This window comes from Azolla caroliniana, unplaced genomic scaffold, assembly GCF_043228905.1.
Source record: "Azolla caroliniana isolate FFs.n. ecotype wild unplaced genomic scaffold, voAzoCaro1.0.p SCAF_7, whole genome shotgun sequence".
NCBI lineage: Eukaryota > Viridiplantae > Streptophyta > Polypodiopsida > Salviniales > Salviniaceae > Azolla > Azolla caroliniana.
In genome coordinates this window covers 17,311,903-17,328,188 of record NW_028230442.1, presented here as the reverse complement: position 1 = coordinate 17,328,188, position 16,286 = coordinate 17,311,903, and the positions used below count along the sequence as shown (strand labels likewise).

General features: G+C 39.2%; 1 protein-coding gene across 2 annotated transcripts; it reads left to right on the top strand.

Moving 5' to 3' along the window:
• Positions 1-11,917: 11,917 nt before the first annotated feature.
• On the top strand, positions 11,918-15,685 carry LOC147862113 (uncharacterized). Of its 2 annotated transcripts, none has more exons than XM_087322875.1 (2): positions 11,918-12,021; positions 14,578-15,685. In XM_087322875.1, the coding sequence occupies exon 2, from the start codon at positions 14,675-14,677 to the stop codon at positions 15,566-15,568; it is 894 nt and encodes a 297-aa protein (XP_087179001.1). In that variant the 5' UTR covers positions 11,918-12,021; positions 14,578-14,674; the 3' UTR covers positions 15,569-15,685. The 2 variants fall into 2 exon arrangements, with proteins under 2 accessions (XP_087179001.1, XP_087179000.1); XM_087322874.1 differs by lacking the exon at positions 11,918-12,021 and adding an exon at positions 14,276-14,304.
• Positions 15,686-16,286: the final 601 nt, after the last annotated feature.

The following is a 16,286-nucleotide window of genomic DNA, read 5'->3' as shown; positions in this document are numbered from 1 at the left end:
ACTAGGGAGTGGAGGAGAAAGATTAGCTCAAGAGGAGAAGAGAATGAATATGACATTATGATAGAAGAAGAAGAAGATGCAATCAAGATACTCAACATGAAGTTCTATTAAGAAATGAATGATTACAACAATGGTGGCCGCCATGGCCGCACCAAAAGATTATATGAAAAACCCAAAAGGAAAACCCAAGAAGAAAACCCTAACCGAAACCCTAACCCTAAAACGAAATGGGAAGAAGGAGAACCCTCGACTAAGTGGTATACCTTACTCACACAAAATAGGCAACCCTTTATAAGTGACCCCTCCCTTCCTTTTATAGCCCAAGGAGGGAGGGACCTTACAATGTGGGATAAAATTTCCCCTCTCTTTCTATACACCATATCCTAGTTTACATGTGCACATGTAGCACACCACCGACTTGCCCTTCCCACCCCAGTTTCCGCCTATGGACGAAAATCTTCACGACAACGTTCTCGAGGTAGGTTTGTTTGCCATCATACCCGAATGAGACATTCCCGATATGCCGAATCGAGTGAGTTGTGTCATCTCTAATTTCAACATAGCTGGGTCGATCGGGCTTTCTCAACTCTCGGAACCAATCTTCATGAGACGTCATGTGATTGGACGCTCTAGAGTCTACAAACCATACATCATCTGGGGAAGAGGTGTTAGTCGGATCGTGTGCCGCCATTGAATATACGTTATGCCTGATTACAAACATCCTGCCATGATCGTCATAGTCGGCATTCGTGGCATAGTTCGTGAGTTGTTGACTGGTCGAAGCCGAGTCTCATTGCTTCTTTCAGCACTCCTCTTCATAATGGCCGAGTTTTCCACAGTACTCGCATTCGATCGGTTTGTTGCAATGGCTCGGTCTGGTAGGATGGCTCCCCCTTTTGCCGAACTCCCTAGAATTGCTCCCATCGACTTGCTAATGGTGGGTGTTGCATTCTCGGGTTGGCAAACCCTGTCTCCCTCGTCCGAATCGACCTCTATTTCCTCGGTTGAGTTCCATTCTATCATCTGACTGGGTGTAGAACATCTAACCATCGGGTGCATTGCTCCTTTGTCGTGCATGATTTTCTTCCACCAATAGTATCGACTGAAGGTCGAAAAAGGAAGGTCAGTTCTCCCTTGCGAGAATGGTTGATCTAATCGTGCCCAATTGCAGTGCTAAACCGTTGAGGCATATTTGCACCATTTCATCGTCGTCGGTGTGGACGTTGATCGATCCAAGGGCATCGCACAACTCCTTGATCGTCAAGGTATAGCCAGTGATTGACATGTCCCTTTGTTGCATATTGTTTAACTCCTGTCGGAGTTGGAGCTTACATGCAATTGTGTTGGCTGCGAAAATCTTCTTGAGATTGGCCCAAGCTTCTTTCAGTCTTTTCGACTCTCGAATATAGCCAAGCATGTGATCATGAACGCATGATGCAAGGCAATACAACATACGGCTTGCGGCTTGCTCCCATGCTGGGTAGTCGATGTGTGGTGTTTGGGTTGAGTTTCGTGAGCTCCCTTCATAGAGCTCTAGTAACCTTGTCCGACAAGGTACTGATGCATCTTGTACTCCCAAGATGCGAAGTTTGTTCTATCGAGCTTCTCCGTAGGAAGAGTGCTTCCCATCTGAGTGTTCATGATGTCAATTTCTTCTATGTTGCTTGAACCGGTTTTGTTGATCGCCGGTGTGATCACAACACAGTTGAGCGAGGTTGACCAGACAACCACACGCTCTGATACCATGTAAAGAGGGTGAGACATAGGTGGTGTTATGCAATGGAAGCGAGTTATGTGTGTGTGTATGTGTGTGCACGTAAGGCGAGAGAGAAAGAGAGAGAGCTTAAACAAGAAGTTGTATTAGTAAAAGATAAATTACATCCAACAATAACTAAGTTACAAAGAGTTGGTTTAAATACCAACTACTCTAGGGCAACTGCTCTTTCTACTATTTACAAGACTAGCCTAGTATGATGTCCAGTGGCTAGTGTGAACACTATTTGAGGAAGTTGAGTTCATTTCTCAACAATATGAAAATCCAAGAGGTGACGATGAAACAACTGGGTTGATTATCTTGGGATCAAGTGACCGAGGATTAGACGACAACATCTTCGTACAATGCTTTGTCGGAATATTTTATAGTGTTTAAGGATTGGGTAAGTCTTCACACTTATTTTTCATTTTAGTAGATTGTATGGTAACGATATTATGTAACTAATCTTTATATTGCTTGCTATATGTAGAAACCATGTCGCAGCAAAACGCCTAGTGAAGTTAAAGACATTCACGACTTTCCAACATCCTTTCTCACACATTTGGAGAGGGCCCGGAAGGAAAAGGATCAGCACCTTATAAAGGCATATGACCTTGAAGATGACAGCCTCTTCAAAAAATTTAGCCACAAGAAAGATATCACCAGAGATTTATACTCCAACGTCTATTGTGGTGATGTGGCAAAGATGGTCCTAAAGTTGCGGAAGAAAGAGTACACACTCTAGATCACGGACATACCATACGGCTTTTGTATGGTAGGATCATCGTACGATGATGAACCGTTTCAGTTCAATCAATTAGAGAAAATGGTCAAGAACTTCACAGAATTGACCACAACATCCTTGTGGCAGATCGTCGTGTTTCATTCGATGGATCAAGGATATTCTGTGGCGTAAGCCTTGAGATCGCAATGCCATGATATCGAGAACCTCACTTGGTAAGATTTTTATTTGCATTGTTCAAGATTTATTATTGGCTTTTCGATCGTTTTCATTCAATTCATAATAGTTTTTGGATTATAACTTTATGTGGCAAGATTAAGACCAACGTGAACAGAGGACCGACCTTTCGGTTCGTCAATGCAATTGAATACATCACTGTTGGCTATTTCGATGAAATACGAAAATAATGGATAAAGGAGCATTCGAATGAGGTTGGGGGTTCTAATCTGCTTGTGTATCCTGCAGTGACTCGTAAGTTGAGACATGTTACCACAACAGAACGTGGTCTTGTCAATCCTTACCAAAAGCCCCAACGTATGCAAATGCGCCTCATCAAGATGTTTTGAAGTGAAGGGGATTGGATATTGGACTTATTCTCTGGCACATGTATGTTCAGCTTATTTTTATTGATCGTTGTTGTATAGGATAGTCGAAACTTCTTATGAACCTAAGTCATATCTTTACTATGTAATAGGTACAACATCAGCATGTGCGTTGAAACTCTTTCGCAATTTTGTTGCATTGGAAAAGGACGAAGAACAAGTCAAAGCGTTGTGGGAATGCCCAAATCAAGATGAGGAGGTTGGGGCAAAGCACATCGCGGATACCGAACATTTTCAAACTACTTGTCGTGAGCCAATTCCTCCATTGGATGGGGAGCCTGGGGAGCTTATTGAGCTCAATGATGAACTTTTAGAGGACCCCACCATTCCCAACCTATCTTGAGTGAATACCAATACACAGGATTTGGTTGAGAGTCCTAATAACAACGACGAGGAGAATGATGAAGATACCTTGATTGCCATGTAGATTATGTAATGCCACCCTTCTTTTTTGTAAAATCATTTGAACATATTATAATGTATCAAACTCCTTTAATGTAGTGGTTTTATTCAATTATTTGAGAAATTCTTTCTTTTTATTCTTTTTATACGTTTCAATGGCAAAATGGTATATAATGTTGAAACTCGTCATAGTAAGTTTTCTTCTAGGCTATACATTACCAATGGTTTGGTATTTGAATATTGATACACATTTACGGATTACGAATGTTTTGATAATTTTGGACGGTTGTCAATTACACATTGTAATGTAATACAATAATGTTGCTCCAGGTCTTTAATCCATGTTTAATGCACATGATATTTCTTCTTACCACCATTGTATATTGCCTTCGTATGGATGATTTTGATCACCAAAGAGATTTAGATAGTTACATTGTTTGTTGGTCTCTTCAAAGTTTACCCAATAAAATTTAGCCTAAGGTTAGTCACGCACATAGAGCAAAAGGTAAAGAGGAGCTTGCGATGTTTAAGAACCACAAGTATTATTCAAGGAACTTAAACTTTATCATATAACCACCATGGATTACATCCTCCAACTCAATATCGGTTACTATAGATATCAAGTTACATGCATGCACCCAAAACTCATCATGATTTTGTAGTTCGGATATCAAATGCTAATACCATATGGTGCCATATGTTAAGATATAACTACATTTTATATTTAGGTTTCATCGAGAACTATCCTTTTTTATAAATGTATATGAAATTAACTAACAATTTGAGAAATTTACGACTTCTCAAATGCACTAGGTGAAACTATTAATCACATTTGATTATTCATATCTTCCACTCTGAAAATATTCTCAATCAAGACATTTATGTAAGACTCAACCAACCCCCAACCAACTTCTCCAAATACATTCCCATTTCAGTTAATCGTTGATTTAAGATCATTTCGTTTTGAGTAACTCCAAGATTAAAATCATTCTACAACTAGCACACATCTATCTTAGCGGTTATGGCAAGTAAATATAAAAAACATTAACTAGATTGAATAAGACGTGATACTGGTGTATCTAGTTTTTGTACATCGACTATATTTACATCATTGTAGAAGGAATCTAAAAGTGGAATGCGTGATCCTTCCACTTGTGAATGCGAACATGTTGACGATGTTATGACAAAAAAAACCTTGATTGACAAAGGATGTTCATGTCAGGAATAGGGCAATTCTCGTGAATGGTGGCTTTGTCAACCTATCAATAATCCATGGATATTCAAATCTTGTCGTTCTTTTTTTGGGGCCATCATTGCCGGAGATACCCACGTGGTTCTTTCAATCTAAGTAGCTATTTAAGTAAACATCTGATTAAATTTATTATAGTTTTTATATGTCACAAGTTAATTATTCCATGTATCCGGCATGAAGGAAGTTGTACTATGTTCGTTCTTGCTCTTTGAATGTGATTTGTCCTCTGTTTTTCTCTTCATTTCTTCTCTTTCCCTACTTTCTTGTCAATAATCCTAAGATTTAATTATGGCATATGTGTATATATAATAAGTGGAGGTTGCTATTCAATTCCATATCACTGCAGCCACAAAAATTACAAAGGGAAGCACTCCAAGAAAGTCAACCAAGTTCTAGGGATGGATGATCAGAATCAGAATCCTTAATGTTACACCAAGGCATAACAATCAGAAAAAGCTCAAGGATAGCAAGAACAATTTTGGTGAGTTTTAAGCCAAGGTGGTTAGTGAATGGTTACATTAAGCTAAAAGCAACTATTTCAGACTCGTTACAATCAAACAAGCCCCGCGGATGAGGTTCATAAACCCCGTTTATGAATAGAGGAGGTTCGTTATAATTTATGGGTGGGTTTGAAGATTCAATCCCACCTTGAACTCAATTTTGTTGCAAGGTTGAAATTCATAAACCCCATTTATGAATCGAGAATGTCTCTAATGGGTAGGTTTGAAGGTTCTAATCCCACATTGGATCCCCAACAATGAACTGTTACAATCATAAGCCCAATTGATGAGACTCATAAACCCCAATCATGAATTGAGGAGGACAATGTTATATGTTATAACCAAAAACCCCCATTGACAAAGGATGTTGAATGTCAAGAATAAGGTAATTCTCATGAATGGTGGCTTTGTCAACCCATCAATAGTCCAATGCGAATATTCAAATCGTGTCATTCTTTTTTAGGCGATGACTATTGGAGATACCCACATGGCTCTTTCAATGGGGTATATTATGCCAACAAATAGCATTTTCGTGATTTTAGCTTTGACATGCTGAGAATAATTTGGGTTGATTGGGCAAGGTCATTGTATTTACCAGCCTTGTGTCAATCCGCATGAGTATCGTATGGTATACTGCCTCTAGGGGTATGCCTTTCATGTCTTCATTACTCCATGCAACACATCTTTAGAAATCTTGGATAAGTTGGGTTACTGCTTCTACGTATGCCTCTTATGTTAGATCAACTATGATGAATATGGGCCTGCATTTTCTGCAATGTCATAGTTGCCTGCGTTTTTTGATGGCCATAGATGCATGCATTTTCTGCAATCTCTGATCCTCTGAATTGAACAATTGCAATGTCTGTTTGTGTTTTCGGCAATGTCTGATCCTCTACGTGTTTTGCCAAATCTGATTCCCTGCATTTTCTGCCAAGTCTGATCCTCTGTGTTTTCTGCCCAGTAAGAATTCTTGGAATCTATATTGTTCCCTATATCCCCTCAGTAGTTCATACCCTATACTTGGTGTCCTAAGACACCATGGAGTCTAAATGGACAGAAAATGAAAATATGGATCTTAACACGCACGAAGAGGGTCCAGATCCATGGAAGACCCCAAGAAGATACCATAGACAAAAAGGACGGGTTGGAAGCACCCCGAATAGCGTTAGAAGGGCGCACACGACACCCAGAACACAGGCCCCATTCGACATTCCATTTGATGTCAAAAATGGGAAACATGATCTATTACGCCATTTGATTATGCAAGAGATCAATCTTATTAGATAGGATATAGAAATAGCACTAAAAGAAGAGATGAAAAAGGAGATAAAGAAACAAAAAACAGAGTTGTATGCCTCTCTCAAGACCAAGTTATTAGAAGAGATGCGAAAAGACATAATAAGTCATGTGAAGAAATCACACTTAGTGCTCAAGGATGACATGACACAATACCGTAAGGATGAAATATCCTCAAGTAAGGTTGAGTTAGGATCTATAAAAGTGGATTTAGAAAAAGGACAAAAAGCAGTGGAAAGACGCATCTCTACAATGAAAGCCAATGTCACTAAGGAAATGCAAACATGGGCAGACATGGCCAAAGATGCCAAAGCTCAAGCTGAAAAAACAAAAAGGAACATCCATGGATAGGATGGAAATGATGAATGCTACATTAGAAGAAGAAGCCAAGAGGAAAGCTCGTGCGTTGCATGTATGAGTAGTTGGTTGCGACGAAAAAGGAAGCCCACAAGACGATGCCAAGAATCCTGGAACAAAGATTGGGGCATCAGATATTCCATTTGCTTCAGCGTGGAGGGTGGGAGCAGATGAGTCTAGAGCCAAAACCCTTATCATCCGCTTCATGGACATTGACAAGAAAAAAGCTTTCCTCTCTAAAAGAAAGGCACTCAAGGGTGAAAAAATATACTTAGATGACGATCTCACTCCAACCCAAGTGGTACACCGCAAAGAAAACATGCCACGAGTGCTTGATGCAAGAAAGGAAGGAAAATGGGCCATATATATGAGATGGCAAGGTCATTATTACGGAGAAGAGAACCGCATGACGATATATGGCCTATGAGACCCTACACATGACTATATGGAATTGCAATGGCTCTCTACGGACAGATGTTGGATATTTTGAAGATACCTTCAAAAACACAGATATTGGTATGTATACAGAGACCCACCAATGCATGACTAGCAAACTCCCTGAGGTACGAGGATATAGATTAGAGTCAATATGCCGTCCCCAACCTCGGACACCAGGAAGCACTAGAGGTTCGGGAGGAGTGACTTTGCTATACCAAAAGGAGCTCCATGATAGAGTGCATGTTGTCCATAAGGATGTAGATGCACGCTACATGTGGATACGAATCAAAAGAGGGGATCTTAGGGAGCTATATATTGCAATTTTCTACTTTCCACCTACCTACTCAAGGTTTGCACCTCTAGGTGAATCACCATATCTACCATTATATGATGATATCATAAGATTTGCTACTATGGGGGACATAATACTATTAGGAGATTTTAATGCGCGAACCAAGGATGACCAAACAATTATGTTTAACACCAACGAAGCTGTTTATGGAGAAGTTATGGAAGAAGGGGTTGGTCTAAAAGCTCAAGATATGAGTGTTATAACTGAATATGGGAAACACTTTCTAGCCTTGGGAAGTGCGCATGGATTTGTGATATATAATGGCCTGTCACAATGGCCTGGATCAAATGCTTTGACATGTTGGAACCCAAAAGGAGGTGCAAGCACAGTCGATTATCTAATGGGATCTCCATCTCTTATACCTGAAATAAAAGAGTTCACTATATCAGGTAGACCTATTGGCTTGGTAGCAGATCATGCATATCTATGCTTTGAGGTAAAGGATGGAAGCACAAAGGATGTATGCTAAGGAGAGTGGGCTAGCTAAGTATCTATTTACTCGCGAGACAATTGATGTATATAGTTGTGGTGTATACAATGGCATGCTCGATTTGGATCCTTTCGCACCCCTTGAAGAACTTACCCAAGGATTGTCAAAATCATTGCAGAAAGCAGCCACAATGCCTTTCCTCACAAAACAGCCAATCCCCCCAAACTTGGTAGAGTAATACAAAATAGTTGGTATGATGGGGAATGTCGTGATACAAGGAGATGCTTGCAACGTGATGTAACTCGGGGCATTTATACCCACAAACAAGAGAGAGCAACCTTGTAACACCTCGTAAGGAAGAAGAAGAGATTGTATCTGGCTAAATTTGAAGATCATTTGTATCGCTTGTTTCTAGGACAAGAAAGTAAAAGAGCATGGAAAATGTTTAATGAGAGGCAACCTACCACACAACTAACCTCACCTTAGGTATGGCATGAATATGCAAAGGTTCTATATGATATCCCGAGGCAACCTCCTCTTCGCCACCCACATAGCTCATGCCCAAATGAATCAACCTTTTTTACTCCACAAAATGTAAGAAAAGCCATTGATCGGCTACAATTTGGGAAGGCCCAAGATCATCATGGATTGGTGGGTGAGCACTTTATCTATCCCTGTGACACCTTGCTCCCATTGCTAGCACACATATTTAATAGAGCCATGTCTAAAGGTTTCCCTACTAGATGAACCCAACATACCATTGTGCCAATCCTCAAGAGTGGAGACCCCATGATGCCAACCAACAATAGGACAATCATGATTGGCCATTACTTGGCTAAACTTTATGGCTCGATTCTAGAATCAGAATTGAGTATATGGGCAAAGCGGAATGGTTGCCATTTAGTTGGACAGGTAGGCTTTCAGAAGGAGTTCAAACATTTGGATCACATATTCACCCTTCGGGCCCTTATTGAGGAGGGCAAAGCCCATAATAAGAGGATTTATTGCTGCTTTGTGGATTTCTAAAAAGCCTTTGACACTGTGCCATGTGCCCGGCCTATGCAGCGGCTAGAAGCCCTTGGTGTTCCTACAGATATGCAATGCGGAATCTATGCACTCTATGAATCCCTGTCAGGAAAAGTGCGGTCTTCCAAGGGTTTGTCAGAGGCGGTGCCTAGCACTATCGAAGTGAAGCAAGGATGCCCACTATCACCCACTCTCTTCGGTCTCTATATAGATGAGGTATCACATTACATAGAGAGATTTGGGAACATGCCTAGCAGGTATAGCTATACAAATATTACTATATATTGACGATATTGTCCTGATTTCTGACTCTCCGGAGGGACTACAAAGACATCTAAATGCCTTTAAACTATTTTGTACGGACAAAGGTTTGTCAATCAACATGGATAAAACTAAAGTGATGGTGTTTAACACCACTCAAGTATGGGTAACAAGATCAGAACCAGACTCTTCTTGGGAGAGGAAAAGGTGGAATACACATGCTCCTACACATACCGAGGAGTAACATTTACAGGGCCTAGGTTCTCCTTACATGAGGCTGTTTGTGCCCGACTTTCTCGTGGGTATGCAGCCCTTGGTGCTCTCGAGAGATAATGTGCACATTTGCAATTCCAAGAGCCACGAACTAAGCTGTGGTTATTTGATACACTTGTCCCACCAACTCTTCTCTATGGAGTAGAAACATGGGGACCGGGTCTTAACAAGGAAAATCATTGGAAAGATTTAGAGAGACCTTTAGTGTGAATGATTGCTCGCATGATAAGGAGCAAAGCATCGGTGCCCCACGATATAATCCGAACAGAGATGGGAGCGGCACCTATAATAACCGAGGCATTTTTCCGATTAGTGACATTTATCCAATGTCTTTGGGAGCTCCCTAAACGAAGGTACCCAAGGTTGGCACTTATGTCATCAAGACAACTGGCTGAAAATGGAGACACTCATTGTTGGTATGCTGAAATACAACAATGGTTCGAGTCACATGACATGAGTATAAATGCACTACCCCCGTTCCAATATAGCTTGGACTGTCCCCATTTAAATATAACCAGAGTGGAAAAGAATGGAGTGATCCGAACTGATATTATTAACTTGGAAAACAATATAACATGGATTAGCCCCAAAATACCACTTGGTACAAAGATGGCCCACTATAAGATACACTTCTCACACACGTCGGAGGATGAATTCATCATTAGGCCACCTTATATGGACATACATCTATCCTATGTGTTGCGTAGTGTGATAGGGTAGCTGCAAACTTCATCACATCAGTTACAGATTGAGGTAGGCGGATATACACGACTTCCTCTAGAAGAGAGAATTTGCCAATTGTGTCATAAAGGAGTGGAATCCAAAGAACACTATGTTTGTCACTGTAGTGTCTTTTATGAAATCAGAGGGAGATACCATTGCCTCTTTAAACAAGGCTTTGGCCCACTACGCAAGGTAATGGAATATGAGGACCAACTATGCCTAAGACTTTTCTTGCTAGAGCTCAAGAGACATCGGGAAAAGTTGTTGAAGAATACAACCACACAAGTTCATTCACAAAGAACAGTCACAACTTTCTTTAGCCCCATCACTCCTAATTTTACAAGGCAATCACTAGATACACACAAAGGGGTTACAATTGATCAGGCAATAGCAATTTTCCGTGCACGTAGGTCCCGGCCCCATGGACCACGACCTCGACACCCTTGTCATCGACAGATAAAAGCCATTATCTCCCGCCATCGTAGGTGCTTCCCTCGGTTTGGAAACATCACCATTCTAGATCGATCTATGCTTGAGATCTTTCGAGGACAAAAGCTACAATATATCTAACTTGAGAATCTCACATGTGCCGAAAACCAGATTCCCTAGTCTCTTTTTATCTTATATACTTTTATATTTACGGAGTATTATTTACTCTCTTTTTTTATTTGTTGTTCTCAAAGACGAGACGAGACTTAAGATGTAATCTCTTGTTTGGTCTTATAGGCCATTTTGGCCTCTTAAAAGACGTTAATATATCTTTCTTTCTTTCTTTCTTTCTCTCCTAGGTTGATCTCTTTTGTTTGAGCTGGGCCGTAATGTGTTCTGCCAAGTGCTAGTGTTTCTCTTTTTTATCAAGTATACTATGTTTTGTACACGACTAGAACTCTTTTAGCTTAAGCTATTTTTACTTTACTTTTATTTTAGTTTTGATGATTGGATAAATACCCATTCTTGTTGTAAACCAAGTGTCTCATGGGCCAATTTTGGCCTTAGAAGACGTTAATATAACTTTCTTTCTTTCTTTCTTTCTTTCTTTCTTTCTTTCTTTGTTTGGGGTCACCGACACACAATAGAGTGTGTGACCCTTGTTCATACAATTTGAATGTGAGCTAGGAAGTCTACCTCCTCTAGGGTTGTCAACCATCTTAGAAGGAGTTCGTCTAGCCTTGGGAGGGGTGATTACTGGCACATACTTCCTGTGGGGGCAGACGGTTAGTTTTTTCCAAAGGCTTCAAATGTATGAATGAACGAAGATTGGGATGAGCTATTTTATTGGCACATACTTCATGTAGGGGCGGACAGACGGTTCAACGGTTAGTTTTTCCGAGGGTTTCCAATGAATGAATGAATGAAAGAAGATTGGGAATGAGCTATTGGAGAGGGGGGGGGTTGGGGACTTTGTGGGCGAATTTCATGAATGAATGAATGAATGACCGAAGATTGGGATGAGTTATATGTATATGTATATGTATTGGTGGGGTTGGCTTTGTGGGCGAATTTCAGATCCTTCCACCTCTGTTTCTGTCTCTCTCCACATGTATCTATCTATCTATTTATCTGTCTTCTTCAAGACCTCATGGTGTGATTCTTGAGTAATCTTCCTTTTTCCTGGTAAGTCTCTCTCTCTCAATCTCTCTCAATCTCTGGTTTTATCTGCGTTAAATAAGGGAAACATCTGCTTTGGGCACCCAACATAATGCCTTCTCTTCTATTTCGAAAACGAAGACAGAATGGCTATCTCCATGTACCTTTCATTATCTCTCATACTTATTTCCTGTTTAGTAATTTTCAGCTAATCAGTTTCTTTCCAGTCTCCCCTACGAACGAGGATCGGATGTTTCGATTTTTCTTTGGATTAGCCTCCTGCTTGGCATCCTTTGGAATGTGCACATTGTTCAAGAAAATACAAAACCCAGGGTTTTTCACACTCAGAAAAATCATGTTTTTCTTGTGAACTTGAAGATAGAAAAAAAAAAAAAAGATGCAACTTTTGAGATATTTAGAATTGAAGATTTTCCTTGAATGGCAATAATATTCTCTTCAAACACAGAGAGATTACATAGTGATAAATTCCTCAGTTGATGTTTCAATCATTCTTCTATGCCTTATTTCTTTAAGAAAGACAAAAGTGGTATGATACATTAGCTACAGGTTTCTACCTCATATTTTTCGAGTTATCCTTTTTCTCTCAACAACGAACATATGCTATGATCCTGTAGTGACGCAGTTCATGTTATGCATGGCAATTCACCCTATTGTCAATTAACCAAAAGTTTTGCCGATGCATGTTGCTTCTTTCTTTACTCTCACTCCCTAAACGTATGTTTTCATTAGGTATAAAGACTTTGAACGAAACTTTTGGACTGCATGATAGTGTTGATCAAATGATATTAGATATTTGATTGACTTATAAAAAGCCAAGCCAAGATAATGTAACAAAACTATAAACTGGGTTATGGAAGGTGAGCCTAAGCATATCTCATATTGTGCTAACACTTACTCGTATCTTCCTCAAGGTGAAGAGGTAGGCCAATCTGTAGAACTTGTTCACAACCAAGAACAAGGTTAATTCTTCACCAAGGTTTCTAGTGTTGTGGATTTTTTTCAACTAGGTATGAATAGCCCTTAAAAAAACTGAAGTGTTTTGGCTACATGAAGACAAGACTTTGACTTCCCATGATAGTGTTTACCACTTATTTTAAACTAAGTATTAAGAGGTAGTCATAGGCTGTATAATGTAAAGGCTTGTCTGAGAATCGAGTTTATTCGAACTGCAAAACATCCATGCAGATAGCTACTCCAGATGCCTATTGCTTCTCTAGGATTGTACAGGCTGTAAATAACGAGGTACGCCGATTGGTTTTTATAAGCCTCTCCGGATGATTTCTCTCAGAGAGGCGAAAGATATATTGGAATGGTTCATTCCTAATCAAAAGAAAAGGGTCTAGTTTTCGCTGTTCAAGAAGGGCGGTAATGCTAAAATATGAGCCCTTTTTATGGCAACCGCCACTGAATGTTGTTGTTTAGAAGTCAATCTATTCATCCACCTGGATAGAATCTTTCTGTGTTCGCTAAGAAATCGACGAAGTTAACTTGTGTTTCTGTCTTAAGGCATTTACTAAGCGATACTGTTGAATGGATATTTAATGGAAGTATAAAGAGGTCCAGACAGGAAATTGTGGGCTAAAAAAACGTTGGTTCCATAATAGAATAAAGAATGATGGTGACAAACATTTGACTCAAATGCAAGAGGTAAATGCAAAGTGAATGATACAATTGGAATAATGGAGATGATGTCACTAATTTGTATTTTAGTGTTAACATCAAATATTGACCTTGTAAATCCGCCTGCATCAAGTAATTTGGCCTCTTGATGGGTTTTGCGTCTGATTTCGTTCAACTCTTATTTTCTAATGTGCCTCTTTAATGCCTCATTGTCTTGAGGAAAAACATGTTTATAAAGATAGATGTACTTTATGTTTTTACCTCATCATCGATTATTTTGCACATATGTGTTCATTATAATGTGAATATGGATGGTGCCTCCTTTCTCCAAACTGTGCTAGAGTCAGGAGATCCAACTGATGGTTTTTTGCAAATTTGTTACTGTCTCTTCATTTATTTTTCATCTACTATAGATTAGTGTTCTTCCCTTTTTTACTTCTCTTTTCCCATTCTTTTGGCATTCTCTTGGTTTTTTGAATGCTTTTATGAAGCACTTCTAGGATTGGGCAATCCAACTGATAGTTTTTGTAATGTGTTTCTATCTCCCTCATCTGCTATAATGTTTAATGGTTCTTCCTATTTTTACTTTTCTTTTACCATTCTTTCAGGCATTCTCTTTGTTTTTTTAATGCGGTTTTCAAGCAATACATTTGTCATGCTGGTGATATGGTAAAGCAAAACGTTTTCCCTTTTTAAATTCTTCTTTTGTCATTTTCCCGTTTCTGTAAATGTTTTTTTTGTTTTTTTTCCTAATCTATTATTGTAGCAATAAAGAACTCATGCTATGTTGCACATAAAAAGTATGTCATTATGAATTAGCACCACGTGTTCACCCTAATTTTTAGTCTTCCTAGTATTCCGTTTATTGCTTTGGTTGTGGCTGCGAGTTTTTCCTTGGTTGACTCAGAATCATTTCTGATCAGTTATTTTCTTGGCACTCAGGTATGAACAAGAAAGCACAGGAATAGTGGCAAAAGATTCACACAAGAACGATCAATTTACTAAGGAATCACAAAGAAAGAGAAGCACGGAATCTGAGATGGAGTCCCAAATGAATGAAAAAGAAAAATCGAAGCGATTACGAAAGAAAAACAAGGTCTCTAAAGAGATGAAATTAGCGAGCGTCACAGATGAAGAGATGGAGATCAGAAGTACAGAGCGGTCTCAAGATCCTCCACAACCAAAGATTGTAAGAGAATCTACAGGGGAGGCACAAGAGTGCGCAAGAAGTGAAAGAAAAAGAAAGGTAAATTTTGACTTGCAATCAAACATTGAGATACAACATGACAGAGATGAAAACAATGATGCAAAAACGAGAAGCAGAGAGAATGAGCAGAATGATGCTTCGGCATCTACAAACTGGGTTCAAAAAGCATCGTGGAAATCACTTGTTGGGCAAACAGGGCGTATTTCTTTCAGTTTGAGCAGTGTGTTAGGCCAGAATCTCTCTTCGCATTATAATACCAACTCTGTCGGAGTTGTTGTCGATGATGATGATACAAAAGATGGGTTGCAAGTGAATAACACCAAGTTGAGCAATAATGTAAACTCTTGGATTAATGGGTGTTCTTCAACGCTACCTTTGTCAAATCAGTCTAGAAAACCCGTTATCAATACCACCAACAAAATATGTACTGAGATGGATTCTTCAGAATCTCTTAAGGATGAACCCAATATTGTAAAGGAGAAGCAAACCAAGGCAGAAAAGGTAAATCCTCCTCAAACAACGAGAATCCAGAAGGAAAAAGAACAACAAACACATTCTTCGCTTCTTCTTATGGTGACTAGTGCAAAGGTATGTCCTTTCATGAAATCAGATACGTCGGAGCAAGAGTGGTTAGAGGCAAAGAAAGCTGTGAAAGAAATATTTAAGAGGTCTCATAAAGATGCATTAAGGAATATGAAGATTTTACACACCAAGCAAAAGTATTGAAAAAAACTTTGCTTAGGTATTTGTTCAGAGACCTTTGCAAAATACTGCAAGGTATACACCCTTTGCGGATGTATTCCTTCCCAATCCTGATCTAATTTAGTCAATGTTTTTGGGTGGATCAATATGGATTAAAGTTTTTTTATATTTATAAAGGCATATATGTTAGGTGCACATATAGTTTTGGCTAGATAATTTGTGTAATTGTAGAATGCTGATGAAACACATTTCTGGGATTATTTGATTGAGGAGAATTCCCAACTCTTGGAACAAATGTTTTGATTCTTCATAATCATGTTGAAAAGCGATTGTAAAAAATTCAGGAATATTCACATAAGGTGTATTACTTATCGATCATCCAGTGTGCCTCAAGCCCCTATCCAAACAAATATTGAACTATTTGTTTGAGATTCTATTAGTTTGTAGTTATTCATGGATGTAGGTGGGTGTTTAGGATACATTGTAAAAACCTAACGCCTTAGATACATAAAAAAACCCATAGTATATTCATAATAGGACCCTCCTATATCTTATCATGGGAACTATTCCATGAAGATCCCTCTAGACTAAGTAGAGGGTGCCCTAAATGAAATCAATGTACCTTATGTTTTGGTAGCCACATAAGGCTTAAGCAAATGGTAAATAAAATAAAATTATGTAAATAGATGTGATAGTTAATTTTAAAGATAGCTTTCAAATATGAACAACTTACTTTACCAGA